The sequence below is a fragment of the Macrobrachium rosenbergii genome, chromosome 10, assembly GCF_040412425.1.
Source record: "Macrobrachium rosenbergii isolate ZJJX-2024 chromosome 10, ASM4041242v1, whole genome shotgun sequence".
Lineage (NCBI taxonomy): Eukaryota > Metazoa > Arthropoda > Malacostraca > Decapoda > Palaemonidae > Macrobrachium > Macrobrachium rosenbergii.
The window spans coordinates 9,700,532-9,719,874 of record NC_089750.1 but is presented as its reverse complement, the minus strand read 5'-3'; the positions used below and the strand labels follow the sequence as shown (position 1 = coordinate 9,719,874).

Here is a 19,343-nt window from a genome sequence, read left to right as displayed (position 1 = left end):
CTCGTTAAGAATTACAAACATAAAATCAAGTAGCTTCTGAATATCTCATCCGAAGTATGAATCATACGAAAGCTTACGGTCTACTCTCGATAAAATCCCACGACACGCGCGCGTCATCTCTAGACATTGATTTCCCGGGAGTTTAGCATTGCGCACTACCGCTGATTGTTCACTTATAATTTCGCCGACTTCCCTGAAATACCCTGACGTGCAAATTATCGATCACCGTTCTCTCGAACCATGAAAGTGGAGCGAGATGCCGAGAAGGAAGGTATTCTACCCAGTACCCTTATAGCTCGGAGTATTGTGGCTAAGGGTAAGCACTTTGGCGGTCCCTAGGATATTTGGGGATAGTTTTACTTCGTTACATATAGAATGATCTTTAAACAACAGGGCTGAAACACTGAATGGAAATGTTGATATCTTTATTCTCAATAAAAAAAGAAAATTATGAACAAGTGACTTTAAAGATAAATGGTCAATAGAAGTTAAATTATATATATAACGTTTTATAGTGTCAGCATCCGTCAAACTACAATGAAGTTTTTCAGTGTTTAATCTTAATAGCATCCCAGAGTTATATCATAAAGGATAGCTAATTACAGTAATCAATTAATTAATTACCGATGCAACTAAATACTCTAAAATTCTAAATGAACTAACTGACACAGGACCATGGAGCTATCAACGTATAAGTAGCCTTTCAGTATTCATAATGCTGTCAAGAGGATTTTACTGTAAATATAGCATGATACACTTGATTCTGGCACTGTGACATCTGTCAGAAACCACTAAGGGAATGGCTAAATAAGCAAGTTATCCATAAAAGAGTTCATATTCCGTTTTCTAGCAAAAAGGAGATACCTAAAATTGAACAGAGAAAATTACATGAATCTTTAGAGGGGTGACTATAAAGTACTTCCACTTCAGCTGCATAAGATAATATACTATGATAGTTAACCACAGTATAAATTACTTTCAATTAACCACAGTATAAATTACTTTCAAGTCAGCCACATGAGATAATGCTCATACTATGAAAAACAAAAAATTCTTCGTTATCAAAAGATATATTCCAGCGCTTTTAAGCATGGTATGAAAGTGGGGCTTGGAAATTTCTTGATACAATATGGAATATTTTTAAAGATACAATTCACGTGTATATATCACATAGCTCAAAATTTAAAAAAAAAGCCAGTATTAGCATTTATCAAAATCTGTATACATAGCGTCATATAACAAAACCCACTGGCAAGTAAATGAAAAGCTCTCTGAAAAGAATACCTATATGTGCAAGAGTAAACGTGACAAAAATAGTGTCACGCCATGCAACAAGACCTCCGCTTCCAGAGGCAATACATGAATGGCTAAAATATGAGTAAGAAAAATTAAGGCCTCTTAAAATTCCGATTATCGACAACATTGCGACGGTGACAGGAACTGTGACACCGTGGACGTGGAATTATCACAGTTAATTTGAACAGCCGTTCTCACAACCCCACCAACCCAACCGAACCCCAACCCCAAAATCCCAAGCTCTTTGCAACATATTCTCTCGACAATTTATAAGGAAGTGCAGTACAGTGAGGTAATAAACATGAAAATGATTCTGATGGTGAAAGTTTACCGAAACAACTGAAATTTACTTCGGAATTTTCTTTTCATGATAAAAGTTAATTAGTAATGCTTTTTTTTTTAAACCGTCATAATTGGTTTTTCCCTACCACGTAAATAATGAAAAATTAGTAGCAGTAGCCGGGTATACTTATATCTATCTAGATAAATTTTCCTTCCCACTAGACAAATAAATAAATTATACACATACAAATAAATAAATTATATATATATATATATATATATATATATATATATATATATGAATATATACATATGAATGTACGTGTATATATATAGATATATATACATATATAAACATATATACATATATATTTATGTATACATAAGTATATACATAATACATATATACATACATACATACATATATATTTATATATATATATATATATATATATATATATATATATATATATATATATATATATATAGGAAGAGAGAGAGAGATAGAGAAGGATGATTAACGATGGATCCCTTGATTGAATTCCAAACATTTCTGGGATTTCAACCTCTTAACCTTTACTAGGGACACGGGGAGAGTTGGAGAAATTGGTGGGCGGGGTATTGCGGGCACATCGGCGAGGCCTATTCAGTTTGATCTATGGACTGGGCTTCCTTCATCATCTCGGGTTAGATGGGCCTTTTTTTCCTACGCTATTCCCTTGGTTGGTGGTGTATTTGAGAGAGAGAGCAGAAAGTTAACGTGACAAAGAATTGATCAGAAGTTGCCTGGTTGGTGGTAGCTTTAGAAGAGAGAGAGGGGGGGGCGTTAACGTTAAAAATAGGTGATTAGAAATTGCCTGGTTGGTGGTAGGTTTAAGAGAGAGAGAGAGAGAGATTTAAAGTTAAAAAACTTATTAGAAGTTGTCTGGTTGGAGGTAGCTTTAAGAGAGAGGGAGAGATTTAAAGTAAAAAAAATTATTAGAAGTTGCCTAGTTGGTGGTAACTTTAAAAGAGAGAGAGAGAGCTAACGTAAGAAAGAATTATTAGAAGTTGCCTGGTTAGTGGTAGCTTTAAGAGAGAGAAAGAGAGAGGAAATTAACGTCAAAAGTAAGTATTAAAAGTTGCCTGGTTGGTGGTAGCTTTAAGAAAGTTAAGTGTACCTTAGTTTAACCAGACCACTGATCTGATTAACAGCTCTCCTAGGGCTGGCCCGAAGGATTAGACTTATTTACGTGGCTAAGAACCAACTGGTTACCTAGCAACGGGACCTACAGCTTATTGTGAAATCCGACCCACATTATACCGAGAAATGAATTTCTATCACCAGAAATAAATTCCTCTAATTCTTCATTGGCCGGCCGGAGCCGCGAACTCGGGCCTAGCAGAGTGCTAGCCGACAACTCTACCGACTCCCTAAACGAGGTAGCTTTGAGAGAGAGAGAGAGAGAGAGAGAGAGGGATAAGGAAGTCCAATGTACAAAACAACTGATTAGAAGTACCAAACGCGTTAACTTCCTATTGCCTTTCCGCCCCTCTACTCAGTACAAACCATAATTACGCCCTAGGAAAATCCTCTGGGTGTATTTCTATACGAACAACAAACGAAACAATGAAACAACGTGTAGCGCAACTTACGCAACTAGATATCCAACGGACGTGACGTCACGCGAGAAGTAAACGAACCTAATTAGACTGGGATCTTCCTAGATGTATAAGGATTGGATTTCAAAGCTACAGTCTAAGACCTTAATCTTCAACTGGAATTACTACCAGGTACCTTGGGCTACTGACTCGGCTTTTCCAAATTGTGTTTAGTCCTCAAGTAGAGGTAAACAAGAGTAGATTGAAAACTCACATTAAATATAAGTTACACGGCAGCACAAATTGAATGAGAGAGAGAAAGAGAGAGAGAAATATATTATGCTCGATTTGGAAAACTTTGGATGAAAAACATGCGCTTGTTAAGAAGCTACATATATTCGTGTGTATTACACACATACATACACAATTTATATTGTATATAGACTATATATATATATATATATATATATATATATATATATATATATATATATATATATATATATATATATATATATATATATATAATCAGCCCACAATCACGTGTGGAACAGAAATCAATTTCTGATGTTAGTCAGAAATTTATTTTTTTTCCACACGTGATTGTGTGTTGATTATTTCTATCTTATTCACTCAGAAGGGATGATTCGAATGAAATGCTGTCAAATGGGTCATTGCTGAGTCGGGAAGTTGGGGAAAACTCGCTGGTATGCAAGCAGTTGGCTTGCCCAAGTAATTCCTTGGGTGCAATTGCTCTCAGGTTCCAACTTTCAGACTTTTATGGCTTGCCCTTACTTTTCAATTGAAAGATTCGATCCTGATGTGAGTCAGAAATTATATATATATATCAGGTTATATATATATATATATATATATATATATATATATATATATATATATACAGACATTTAAAAAAATGATGGGGGTTCCAGATCTTTACAAGACAACAGGTTTTGCCAAATTCTTTCCTTTGGAATAACGACTGTAAAGCTTTCAAACTCGATGAGTGCTAGCAGTGGTTCTATCACTAAATGTGGGCATGTGTACCAATGATATATACATCATATTTCTATATTCAGGGGGGCAAACTTCGCTATAAACTATAACGTCTGTTAGAATATATATATAACTTGGGTTCCTTCTGTTTATATTAACGGCAGAAGTAATAAGAGTAATTAAGGCCTATTAGTTACAACGTTATGACTCACACAACTGAATACATAAGAGATATGCAAAACCACCATAAACATTTTCTAGTCCTGTAAGGCAAACTAGAAACCGTTTGATAACATCTCTTCCTTTACTTATCCAGGTATAAGGCAAACTATTAAAACAGCAACTTCGCTACAAAACACTATTTGGAAATACGTATTTCTTTTTTTTTTACAACTGTGTGAAAACAGAGGTACAGAATACCTTCCATGACTCTTCATTGATCTATTTAAAAATTAATTTCATTTACTCATTTATTTATGCATCTTTTAGTCTCCTATAAAACGTTAGAACTTTCAGAAACACCACGACCTCCCCTTCAAACCATTAGCCTATGGTAAGCAAGCCACAAATAGCCCAATGGTGTGCCCCCGCTACTTAGTATACCCAGATAATGACAACCTCACATTACACAACCTAAATAGCAACCCCAGTCAGAAACCCCTTAGCAACCAACCCCAAGAGAGAAGTGAATAGAGATGCACTAACTGAAGCTTAAAGGAAGAGAATCTAGTTTACACACCCCCCATTCGGTGTTCCCTTTCCTTAGACGGATTTTTTAGAAGGATTCCTATGTTCCAGATCATCCTGGATTTCGTGGCCCCTGGCTTTCCTCCTGCAGGGCGTCTTCGACGACCTGGCTGACGACCCAGCCCTTCCTGTCAGGTCAGTCCTTGCATGACCTTCGACCCCATAATTTTTTTTTATTTCTATTTTTTTTCTGCCCAGGTACAGAGGCGACTTCATGTATCTTTTAACTTACTTTTTTAAAACTCTTAGAATGTTCCCTTGCCCCTAGAAAATGTACCGTTTGTCTTGACTAGTCCCTAATAATGCTTTCCTTCAATTTGTTACTAAAGTAAACCATTCCTAATAACTCAAAGTATGTTTCTCCTCTTTTGTTGTTTTTTAAAAGTCACTATTTTTTCTTAAACAAAACCTGCCACTCTGAGGACCAGTCTAATGCGTTTGCACAGGATGTTTCCATTATCTGTTAGCTAAGAACATTCTAACGCATTTAAAAAACTATTACTTTTGTGTCATAAGCCTGAAATATCATAAAAAAAAACATCCACTGTGCAATCGCAAATGGATCAAACTTTATGTCCTCAACTAAATTCAGCAAAAAAGAAAAAACCTCAGCCACACGTTGCCTGATTAGCCTCACGTTCTACTGAATACCAGGTACGTCTCATCTCCAATTTTCTTTAAGCACTTTTCACACCTTGTTCTCCGGCACCGCACAATACTTTAATGTATTTCATTAAGAGACAAAGCACTGGAAAACTTCAGAAGGTAAGTCCAGTTTTCTTGTAAGGTGAGTTTACCTTTATTATTCATCTTTTACATTTATCTTCTTACTCTGGAATCTTGTCTTTGTGACTTGTTTCGAATGAATCTTTATTACTTGCATGGCACTACTTAATTATGCACTCGTTTCTTTCAGTTTTTCTTTCTGACATGTCCGTACATCCAAGACTGAAAAAAAAGACTTATGTGAAAAAAAAGACTTATGTGAACTACTGACTGAACTCCATCGTTGGTAATTAGAAAATCATAACTATTCCTTTCACTACCTGAAACCCAAAGACACCATTTGTTTCTTCCATTCAAGACCTGTCTATGATTTCGCAGCCTTCGCCTTCCACTCTATTATGTTCTGTCCTTTATAATCTGTATCTCACTGTGTGTGTGTGTGTGTGTGCGTGCTGGTTCGAGCGTTCTTTCACTAGTCAAGCATTTCGAAACAAAGTTTCTTCGCATGCTTTCACTATCACTGCAAGAGAGAAAGAGAGCATCGTACGAATGGTTTCACCCTGGTGGAGGGAGGCAAGATCTAAAGAGTGAATCTATAGACTTGGAGTGAGAATTACCTCGTCGAGGCCATTCCATTTTAATAATATCTCCCTCCGCCTCAGCGGCAACCCACCTCAAAGGTCGACTAGCAATTAGATACCTAATTCACCGTTGAAGTCAACAGGGATATATACCGGATTTTAGGGAACGCGCCCACATCGTCCCTTGACGTCTGGCTCGAGAGTTGAACGCAAATCCCTCATTATTAATGAGCTAAGTGTTCCTTCGCTGCTGAGCTATCAGACGAGAGAGAGAGAGAGAGAGAGAGAGAGAGAGAGAGAGAGAGAGAGAGAGAGAGAGAGAGAGAGAATTTTAAGCTTAATGAAAGGTTCAACAGCCTCGTAATAATGTGATATTGAAAAAAAGATAAAATCTCATTATGCCTCCATCATGAATATCAATCACACTGGACATTCAAATCTCTGCAATCTGAAGACAGTTATATACATAAAAGATTCATGTTGAATAGCATTTATCTTAATCGAATAAAAGTTAATCATTAGAGCAGTGTTACTTGTTTTCTTAACGATTAACCATTCTGGATGTGGTTAATTGCAGTGAGATTAGCATCGTTTGTACAGAGGGTTTATCTAAATGAGGCTAGCAGGCCAGGTATACCTGGAAGATTATAGCGACCGGGTAGAGGTGATTACTTAAGTGAGATTAATGCCTTAAGTAATACTCGTTCATTAAAGTGAGATTACAGTTTTATGTAGGCAATATGGCGGAATTAAGAAATGAGGCTATCAGCTAAATGCCAGGTGATTGGCGCAATGGAATAATGTAAGGAAATTATGGTGAATTTTAGTAAGAATGATTTCAGTTGCAACTCCATCGCTTAGCGGCTCTCTCTCTCTCTCTCTCTCTCTCTCTCTCTCTCTCTCTCTCTCTCTCTCTCTCTCTCTCTCTCACCTTTCCTCTAAATCCTGCATATTTACTTTAATCTTTCAGTCACCAAGTTCCTCAGCCGGGCTTATAATATGAATTTTGAAAACTCTGGAGATAAATTATTTGATATTTCCTTTCTTAATCTCTTCCCACAACAATAATAACGGCAATTTCTATCCTAACCTACTACCAACTTCCACCTTCCTTTTGAATAACAATAATGATAAAAAAAAATAATAAAAATAGCACCCGGAGACCTGCAGAGGCGAATGCCGCTATTACGGTATTTTTAGAGCTTCCTAAATCCTAATCCATCCCTTTATGTTACACACCACTTTTCCAGCTTAATAATAAGCAGTTGTCGTATCAAATTTCAGAAGAAAAATTAAATAATCCTCTTCACGAAATGGTTTCGCAATTGAAATGGGATGTTCTAGGATAATGACGCAGTAAGATTATGACACAATAGACGTCGTTGAGCAATGCATCGTTATTTTTGGAATAAACGTCCCATGTAATGGAAATTAACGGGATAAACTGTACGAGATTACTAATAAAAACGTCATGACATTTGCCGTGCATTTTTAAAATATGTATATAATTAACATTATATAATTAAGACACTTTAAGTAAAATAGGAAGGAGTATAATGCAGTCAGTTCGAGTCAAGATAATTGATACTAAAATAAGAACAAGAACAACAAGAGCAATAAATAATAATAATAATAATAATAATAATAATAATAATAATAATAATAATAATAATAATAATAATATCTACATCCTGTTTGTAACTTACTTCCTGCCTATGCTAGCGTCCCAGTTTCAAAAGTCCTCGACATTGACACTTTGAAGGTGGTACTGATTTAGCAAAAACAAAACTGTCCAACTTAATCTGCTGAGAACACTACATAGCATTTCACGATTCTCACTTCCTATCTGATGGCCTCTGTAAAAGAACCTTAAAACATTACAAGTCATCGTTTTTATTTTTTGTCTTTTAATCACTTTCGAAGACGGTGGTCAGAACTTTTAGAAGATTAAAATTTCTTTCCAAAATTTAGGTTATGGTAACGTTTCAAGGGTAGTCAAAACTTGAGAAAGGGGGTTTCAGTCAACTTCAACGCCATCAAGATGGCATCTTGTCCAACAGTAACTTTGAAACCCTTCAGTTGTTTCAGAACACTTTTGTATAATGTTTAAAAGAGGGAAAGTGGGCCAAACTCTAAATTTGGAACGTCCACAAAGACACGCATCCATTAAAAAAAAAATCCATAATTAACTTTAAGCTACAGAGTAATAATGTTCACACACCATACCAATTATCGATCCCCCTTGCATGTACCTAGTACTTTTAATACAACTGAAATAACCGAAAAGTAAAAAAAACGGAAAACCTGACTTTTCTGACATTCCTACTGTGATCTCCAACAGGTTCCGCAACTGGAATACGACCCTGAGACTAAAGGGAACCTCCCCATCGCGAATCGTCGAAAAGGTCATCGAACGGAGGTCGCCTCAGCCTTCGCCCAGCACCTCGCCGATCCCAGACCAGCAGCAGCATCCCGGAACCTGCTGCAACACCCATGCCATAGGGCATCGGTCTCCCGTCCGACAGCGCTGCCGAGCCCACAACGCGGCAAACTGCGGCTGCGAGTCTCCAGTCAAGCCGAAGACAGCTTCCGTCTCCCCGAGCAAGAGGAATGGATCTACGTCGCCTAGCAAAGCCGTTGGCTCGCAAGCCAACGGGAAATGTTAGGACTAAGGTTATACTCGTGATGGCCAGCAAATACCAAAAAGTATCCAGCGTTTCTGTTTGTGACGTGCTTGATCATCGCTTTGGGATAGAAGGTGGCTGAGTCTCTGTGTGGCTGTTCAAGTGGCTTGGCTTGAAGTATTCAACACTGCACAGGCAAGGCCACTGCAACAAATATTCAAATTCGTGTGCCAGACCACAATCCCTATCGCTGCGTTGCTGCATTATCAGAGGTAAACCTTTCACACACACATTTATACATATATATACATACATTGGCTTAAAAGGTTCATTACTTAAGTAGGTTAAAGCAGCCAACATTAACCTTCAGTCTTCCTTATTTCTGGTAACAAAGAATCAATTAGGTAAAGAATTCAACAAACATCTTTTCATCTGTCCTTTATGAATTTTGCTTCCTTTATCATTCTAATATCCCTACTTTATATAACCTAAGAATAGTCCCACTGTAGCCTCTCTTCCCTCTATTATTCTACTAATCCCATTTCCCATCATATCCTTTGACCAGCGCCTCTGTTGTACCTCATCTCATATAATCTATGTACTATCATCTCAATTCTCAAAATTCTCAGTAAGTTAATACTTCAAGGACCTCCCTGAGGGCATACCTGCAATCTACAAGAACACACGCACTTTCCCTGCGCTTTGAGTCCTTTTCAAATCTTTGAAATTCAAATCTATATGCTGCTCAAGCTTCGGCTGCTATTGCTTTCATTTCTTAAGCAAACCTTCAGCGTGCTCTTCCATTATCTACTGTACTACGATATCTCTCATTCCTTTTCCTCTGGTAATTTAACCATCTATATTTGTTTATACTAATTTTCGTTGGGGAAACTTCAGTGTCCAAAACCAGGTGTAGCTCAGTTCAGGAAAATAGTGAAAATGAAGAAACAGAAGTAATGCCAAGAATATTGTGTAATAAGGTTATGAATCTATCCTCTAAACTGAACCCTGGATTATTATAAGATTCTGGAATCATAGAGAGAGAGAGAGAGAGAGAGAGAGAGAGAGAGAGAGAGAGAGAGAGAGAGAGAGAGAGATTATTTTTCAACAGTCTAACCACTGCCTTTGCTCGATTTTTTTAACATTTAGACAGCCTTAAAACAAATATAAAAGTGGTTTTTTTTTACTGAGAGTATTTTTCCTTTGAAAGGAACAAACAACTAGAGAAGAAAGGGAGCATTATTGAGAGCATTCTTGAATTATTTGTACTCACAACACATTCTTTTTAATCTTATTCTAGTTAGTTATTGCACACATCCCGTGCTGGCTTTTCCAATCTGCTTACTGAAACACTAAGCGTTTTTAGCAAAAGCAAAGAATCCCACGGAGGATTCTGAAACCTTCAAGTTTCATAGAATCTTTCACTTGCATGGTCCACAGCCTTCTTAATCTTAAACATCCTTGTTGAATTGAACTGAAAACAGAATTTAGGCCAAAGGCCAAGCACTGGGACCTAAGAGGTCATTCAGCGCTGAAACGGAAACTGACAGTAAAAGGTTTGAAAGGTGTAACAGGAGGAAAACCTCGCAGTTGCACTATGAATCAATTGTCAGGAGAGGGTGGAAAGTAAGATGGAAGAGAGAATATGAAAGGAGATACAGGAAAAGGAACGAAAGGGGTTGCAGCTACGGGCCAAAGGCACGCTGCAAAGTACCTTAATTAAGTAATGCCCACAGTGCACTGATGGCACTAACCCCCTATGGGGTAAACATCCTTGTAACATCAACCTCACTATACCAGGCAAGTTCTTTCATACGTTCCACCACTACAATTCATCTTTTCGATCATTAAATCAATTTTTTAAAATGGTATTAAATGGCGTTTTATACCTAAATTGCCCATGAATATAAAAAAACAATTCCCAGATAATACATAACACATAATGTATTCCCAGTTCTCTGATGTTTCGAGTCATTAAAATTTCTTTAATGAATTTTGTCTCTATTTTTGTCTTCTGTCATCTTGAATAACCCTCCCCGCGTCTTCTTTTACAAAACCCATCTCATATCCCCATAGCCTTGTAGATTCCCAAGAAATATTTAAAACACCAAATGCCCAAATAGTACATAAAACGCAATCTAATCCTCCATTTTTATTATCATAAGAATATCTTTTTCAAGATTCCTACTCTTCTGTTAGCTTCAATAACTCTGTCTCCCCTTATAAACACAATTGTATAAACAAATTCCTTGTGATAAATCCCCTTTCCGCAAGATTTTGCCATCTTCAAACAATCTCTGCGTCAACTTTTCTTTATGTTTTAGGTAATACCTTGACTTCTGTTAGCCAATTAAAGTTCACTGGTTTTATTTATTTATGTGCTTCATTATGTATTCAGTATCCTGTAGTCCACTTTTCTTTCTCTCCACCTTTGTCATTATCTACTGTTTTTTATTTTTTTATGTTTTTTTTTTTCAACCGATCTGCTTCCTTAAGCCGCTGAATTGAATATGCAGAATTTAGGCCAAAGGCCAAGCACTGGGACCAATGAGGTCGTTCAGCGCTGAAACGGAAATTGACAGTAAAAGGTTTGAAAGGTGTAACAGGAGGAAAACTTCGCAGTTGCACTATGAATCAGTTGTTAGGAGAGGGTGGAAAGTAAGATGGAAGAAAAAGAATATGAAAGTAGGTACAGTAATAGGAAAGAAAGGAGTTGCCGAAGGCAGGCTGCAAAGAACTTAAACAATTCCTACAGTGCACCGCCTGAAGTGCACTGACGGCGCTACCCCACTACGGGGTTCCTTAAGCCGTGTGACCTACAATTGCATATTATTTCTCGATATTTTTCTCTCAATCCCTAGACAAAAAAACTCCTTCGGTTATAGTTTTACCTACGGAGCCATTCATATACAGAATGTTCATTGTGCGTGCCCGCAAGCACGTATGCAAATTAACAGTATTTTTAGGAGAACTGAGTGAGCTGTTGGGAATTTGCAAGATATAAGCGCTTGAAAAATCAAGAACCAGTTCCTTTATATGAAAGAAGGAAATTTACTGTATCTAAATGTATTTAGACACCAGGACAATCTCAGCTTTTATACTTTAACTACAGAATTCAAGAACAGGCAAAAAAAAGAAACTATTAACGTTTACGTTTTATACAATTGTGCACTTAAAAAAAAAAACAAGTATAAAATGCGCCGAAGTTTCTTCGGCGCAATCGAGAGATCTGTACGGCCACTACAGATAATAATCAAGGCAACTGAAAACACATCTATCTTTCGGTGGTCTCGGTATAATGCTGTGTGAGCCGCGGCCCATGAAACTTTCAGCTTGTCCTATATTGTTGCCAGAAGCACGATTATAGTAACTTTAACCTTAAATCAAATAAAAACTACTGAGGCTTGAGGGTTGCAATTTGGTATGGTTGATGATTGGAGGGTGGATGATCAACTTACCCATTTGCAGCCCTCTAGCCTCAGTAATTTTTAAGATCTGAGAGCGGACAGAAAAAGTGCGGACAGAAAATGTGAGGACAAAATAAAGTGCGGACGGACAGACAAAGCCGGCACAATAGTTTTCTTTCACAGAAAACTAAAATTAGCGTACTCGCTCAAACGTAACGAGTTATTCTCTACTTACGTCTCCCGCTATAAGCAGATTATTTGACGTCATCTATGACGCTTGAGTGACGTCATCTTATGACGCTCAGCGCCTGACGCCATCATCTATCGATAGCCTGTTATTATGAGCTTTGTTACTGACGTCATTTGGAACGTATCCTTTTAATTCTTTATTCCGTTTCTTTATGGAGATATCAGTGACCAGTCGTACAAGAGAGTGATTACAAGCGACGCTGGTATTATAGATAATGTTGAAACGTAAGAGTATTTTAGTCACAGTTCATCGTGCGAATTACTGCGCCAATGTCTGAGAGAAGTAACGACGGAAACATTTTTGTCTTTTTGTTCTACATATATATATATATATATATATATATATATAGAGAGAGAGAGAGAGAGAGAGAGAGAGAGAGAGAGAGAGAGAGAGAGGACAAATTAAAACTATCTTGATGTCAGTTATACAAAAAACTTCGAAAACAACGTATTTTACACTACAGTATATGAAAGAGAGAGAGAGAGAGAGAGAGAGAGAGAGAGAGAGAGAGAGAGAGAGAGAGAAATGTTACACGTTACAAGAATGCACTGTAGATTGCATTAAAGATAAATCAGACAGATCGAAATATACCCGTTCTGAACAGACATAACTAATGTAATTTAGCTACGACATACAAAAGCCTTTGATAAGAACGCACTGCTGATTATATCAGAAGCTAAAAATAAATATGTAACCAGAAAGACGGCAACGTTCTCATAAATAAATCACCGGCTTTTCAATGACGAAGCCGCCGGCTTTCCTGAACTACATCAGTGATATCCATGAACCGAAACAATGATTTTCATACAATAAATCACCTGTTTTCATGAATTAAACCTCCGACTTCCATTTAATCATCGGTTTTCATGAACTAAATCACCGACTTTCATAGGATTTAAATCACCAACTTTCATGTACCCATCGGTTTCCATGGACTAAAGCACCGACTTTCAAATAATTTAAATCACCGACTTTCATGTAATCTTTGGTTTTCATGGACCAAATCACCGACTTTCATGTAATCATTGATTTTCATGGACTAAATCATCGAATTTCATACAATCATCGGTTTTCATGGCCTAAATCACCGACTTTCATAGAATTTAAATAACTGACTTTCATATTATAATTGGTTTCCATGGACTAAATCACCGACTTTCATTTAATCATTGGTTTTCGTGGACTAAATAACCGACTTTTATAGAATTTAAATTACCGACTTTCGTGTAATCATTGATTTTCATGGACTAAATCACTGACTTTCATAGAATTTAAATAACTGACTTTCGTGTAATCACTGGTTTCCATGGACTAAATCACCGACTTTCATACAATTAAAATCAGACTTTCAAGTGATCATTGGTTTTCATGAAATAAATCACCAATTTTCATATAATTTAAATCACTTTCACGTAATCATTGGTTTTCATGGACTAAGTCACCGACTTTCATAAAATTTAAATCACTAACTTTCACGTAATCATTGGTTTTCTTGGACTAAATCACCAACTTTCATAATTTAAATCACAGACTTTCACTTAATCTTTGGTTTTCATGGACTAAATCACGACTTTCATATAATTCAGATAACCGACTTTCATATAATCATGTTTTTATGAACTAAATCGTCGACTTTCATATAATTTGAAAAACCGACTTTCATACAGTATAATCATCGGTTTTCATGAGATAATCCCCAAATTTCATATAATTATTAGTTTTCATGAACTAAATTGCTGACTTTCATATAATTCTCTCCTTACACGAATTAAATCCCCGGTTTTCATATAATCATCGGCTTTCAAGGACTAAATTCTTGTCTATCTTCAACAAAGTCATGAAAATTTCATGCAAGAAATCACAGACTTTCACAAACTAAATCGCCATGGTATAAAAACAAGGACTTTCATTAACTGAATCACATGACTGTCACAACGTCACACACTTCCATGAAATAAAGACATGGACTTTCACTAACTGAACACTGAACTTTCATGAAGTAAGTGATATACACTTCCGTCAATTAAAAACACGGACTTTCATTAACTGAATCACATGACTTCACAAAGTCACACACTTCCATGAAATAAAAGCACGGACTTTCATTAACTGAACATTGAACTTTCACAAAGTAACACTTCCTCAAATAAAAAGCACGGACTTTCATTAACTGAATCACATGACTTTCACAAAGTAAAACACTTCCGTGAAATACAACCACGGACTTTCACTAAATGAACACTGAACTTTTACAAAGTAACATACTTCCGCAAATAAAAAGCACGGACTTTCATTGACTGAACCACATGACTTTCACAAATTAACACACTTCCGTGAAATACAACCACGGACTTTCATTAACTGAACACTGAACTTTTACAAAGTAACATACGTCCGCAAATAAAAAGCACGGACTTTCATTACCTGAATCACATGACTTTCACAAAGTAACACACTTCCGTGAAATAAAAACATGAAGTTTCATTAACTGAACACCGAACTTTCATGACGTAAGTGATACACACTTCCGTGAAACAGAAACACGGACTTTCATGGGCTCAGTCGCCTTCAGCGAAGACACAAAATCTATTCGCGGGATGAAGATGAGTGCCCCTTTAAACAAGGTGGGCATGGAACGCGTCACTTAGCAATGAGACATTTCAATTTCGACTTAAATAGGCCGCGTTCAAAGGCGCTCTATAGAAGTAGCGCGAAAAAGTTTTGTTTGCGACGGTCTCAAATGTCACGAAGAAAGCAACGCGCGCGAAATCGCTTTCTTACTGCGACATTTTATCAGGTTTCAATCGGGCAAAAGTTGATGCTTTCTCTGTCTATCACCGCTTTTCAGTCATGGAAGAATTTAATTAAGCAGTCAAGGCATCACTAATTACCTTTATCTATTCGGTATGATAATATATAAATATATATATATATATATATATGTATTTAATGTATATATATATAATATATATTTAATATATATATATATATATATATATATATATATATATATATATAGCTATCTACGCTTAGCTGTGGCAAGCGTTTGCAAAATGTGAAGAAATCGAGACGTTAATAACGTATTCTTATCAACAATTACATAGGTATCCGGTAAAGTGACTGGCAGATTATATATATATATATATATATATATATATATATATATATATATATATATATATATATATATATATATATACATATATATATACATATATATATATATATATATATATATATATATACATATATATATATACATATGTATGTATGTATGTATGTATGTATGTATATATATATATATATATATATATATATATATATATATATATATATATATATATATATATATATATATATATAAAATCCAAAGTGCACAGTGAAATCTTTATACAAAGAAATTACATTCAGTTAGTCTAATTACTTTTATCTACACAGTACATGAAATATATATATATATATATATATATATATATATATATATATATATATATATATATATATATATATATATTAAAATCCAATGTACACAGTGAAACACATTTTATACAATTACACTTCGTTAAAGATTAAATGTTAGTAATGTTGGGTTTCTCAGGTTGTACCAGGTTTGACATACAATGTTAAACAAAATTTTCAAGAGAAAAAAAAATTCATTCTACGGTTTAAAAACAAATACTCTTCTATTGAACATTCCTATACTGGCCAAAATAACTCAAGATCTTTGCAGGGCTTTTACACATAACGTAACCGCAAATTCAGAGGCCTTTTCCTCACGTTTGATTGAGAACCTTACAAATTTAACGAAAGATATTTTGGAAAATCCAAATTTAATCTTTTCCATAAAATATGACACAAATTATTGTTTTATCATTTTAACGATAAGCCTGAATCGCTCAATTATCTTTAACTAATGACCGTTTTGTTGTTCATGATATTCAGTACCTGCAATCTAGACTTTTTTTTTTAACTTAGCTTATGAATGAACCCGGTGCTTTTCACCAAACTTAACTATAGTTGATGGAATACATTACACCAATTCAAAACAACGAACCGGATCGGATTATGACTGTGAGTTAGGTAGCTCCCTCATTAAGTTTACTGTTAAAAGGCAAACGCTTTCGCTCTGACTCCCTCGCGATTTCCCGAACGCGTCTTTGATGGGGCATATGTTCGCCAGCCTCTCTCTCTCTCTCTCTCTCTCTCTCTCTCTCTCTCTCTCTCTCTCTCTCTCTAATCAATAGCAGCGATTCAATGAAAGTGAGTCTGTAGGGACAAGATGGTCATAATGTCCCTTCTATTATATTGAAATTTGGATGTTCGCGCGTTTGCCAGAAAACAGTGGCATAGTTGGTCATGTCTCCTACATTCTTTCCGTAACAACTACAAATTGCTCTTTTTAGACTTCAGTAATACCGTTACCTGTCTCACATAGCTAACGATATCGCTCATGTCGAAGTGTGGAAAGGCATTTCGTATGTTGCTGAAAGAATATATATAGGAGATATAAAAAATTACACTTCAGTTTGCCGGCGAACGCACGAAAAAAACTGCCAAATTTTAATGGTGGAGACTACCTATATCAATCACGTTTTTTTTAGAGATGACTATATTTAACCTACCATAGTGTAAAACAGGATGACATGATAAATGCAACACTGACAAGGAAACGTTAGGGGAATCATCGTTTTCATCAAAAAGCCGGTTCGCCTAAAAGGGACTTCCAAGAAAGACGATTCAGTCGCTGTAACATTCTTCCTAACTTTTAAGAAAACGGGAACTTGAATATGACTGCGGAACGTTTTCTTTTTATTCAGTATTTGGAGAACTATTGCGAGTAAAAAGTACAGACTTGCAAACCTTCCCGGTAAATGATCAAATTTGAAATTAAAGCTTTGGCTACATATAAAAGTGTCAGTTCAAAATCAATCTAGACATTTATTTGTTCTTACCGTTTGGAAGATACCTGCACGTTCATATTAAAACTGATTGCCTATAAATGCGAATTTTGCGAGTGTATTTCTTATGTATAAAGAAATATATACATTGCCTATACATGTAGTGTATTCTTATGTATAAAGAAATATATACAATACATATTACTTATACACATTTATACCCTTATACCCTATATACATATACATGCACATAATAAAAGGTTCGTGCGTGCGCGTGTAATATATATATATATATATATATATATATATATATATATATATATATATATATATATATATATATATATATATATCCCGACAAACGAATTCGTACGGAGAGGCGTAACGGGCACCATTAATGCCATTTGACAAGTAACACTTTGGCTATCTCACCTAGCCTTATTTTCTCTTTCACAAATACTGTACAACCTTCCCACTTAACGGAGGCAGCTAACCTTCTTTGCCGGGGACAGGACCCACCATTTTTTCCTATTTCCTCCTTTTTGTGTTTACATTTCCCAATCCTGCTCATTTCTTCCCTCTTCCTAGGGCGGGAGACGGGAAGGAGATGAATAGACTCACACAAAATCAAACTGAATTTGCATCAGCATAGAGGACGATTTCACGCCAAAGGGTCATTTATTTTCTTATGTAATTCGTGTAATTTATGTAATTCATGTAATTTATTTTCTTATGTAGGCTAATTATCGTTAAATGTAACTTTGATTAAAGCAAAGTTAGTTTAAAAAGCTGCGATACAGCCTAGGGTTCAAAGTTGTGTTTTAAATGCTGAATACGTGATGAAAGGCTGGTGTTATGGGCTAAGTATCTAATGAAAGTCTCAAGTATGTGCTAAGCAGGGTGTTAAAGTCTAGTGTACGTGCTAAGTATCTAATGAAAATCTCGAATGTGGCCTAAATATCTTATGAAAGTCTCGAGTAGGCTATGTGCTAAGTACCTAATGAAAGTCTTGAGTGTATGTGCTGAGTAGCTAAAGAAAGTCTCGAGTGTGGCTAAACATCTAATGAAAGTCTCGAGTGTGGGCTAAATATCTTATGAAAGTCTCGATTATGTGCTAAGTATCTAATGAAAGTCTCGAGTGTATGTGCTGAGTATCATGGTATGTGATGAAAGTCATGTGTAATGTAACGCGATGAAATTATTGTGTAATGTTATGTGATGAAAGTATTGTGTAATGTTATGTGATGAAAGTCTCGTGTATGTTATGAAAGTCTTCTGAACTGCCTGGTTAATAATAATGGAGTCTCATGCAAGCATTAAATAGACAATGAAATTTTCCATCAAATGTGAATTATGTGATGAAAGTCTTATTTCACTGATTTAATGAAAAAATAGGTCTTATTTTTAAGTACATAAAATGTTATGAAAGTCTCGTGTGTGAGTGGCAAGTATAATAAAAGCCCTTCAAATATTAAATGGTAAATGAAAGTCACGGTAATGTTGATTGTTTATGAACGTCTTCCGCAAGTGTCGATTATGAGATGAAAGCTTTCTCTAGGCGCAAAGTGTGGGATGCAAGACTCCTGGGATGTTAAGTATGTGATTAAAGACTCTTGACTGTTTGTATCATGAGGGTGAACAACAAGAATAGGCGTTACATATTTGACGGAGATCTCGTGTACGCTTCAAGTATGTGAAGAATGTGATGGTGAAGAATGTGATGGAATGGAATGGATTATAAAATTCAGGCCAAAGGCCAAGCACCGGGACCTATGAGGTCAATCAGTGCTGAAAGGGAAATTGAGAGTAGAAAGGTTTGAAAGGTGTAACAGGAGGAAAACCTCGCAGTTGCACTATGAATCAATTGTTAGAGAGGGTGGAAAGTAAGATGGAAGAAAGAGAATATGAATGGAAGCAAGGTAATAGGAATGGAAGTGGTCGCAGTTGCAAAGAAC

General features: G+C 35.9%; 1 protein-coding gene across 1 annotated transcript; it reads left to right on the top strand.

Annotated features, from left to right (window-relative positions):
- The first annotated feature begins 240 nt into the window (after positions 1-240).
- Positions 241-11,972, top strand: LOC136843002 (uncharacterized). The gene is made up of 4 exons (XM_067110994.1): positions 241-316; positions 3,920-3,981; positions 4,922-5,037; positions 8,551-11,972. The coding sequence occupies exons 1-4, from the start codon at positions 241-243 to the stop codon at positions 8,873-8,875; spliced, it is 579 nt and encodes a 192-aa protein (XP_066967095.1). The 3' UTR covers positions 8,876-11,972.
- Positions 11,973-19,343: the final 7,371 nt, after the last annotated feature.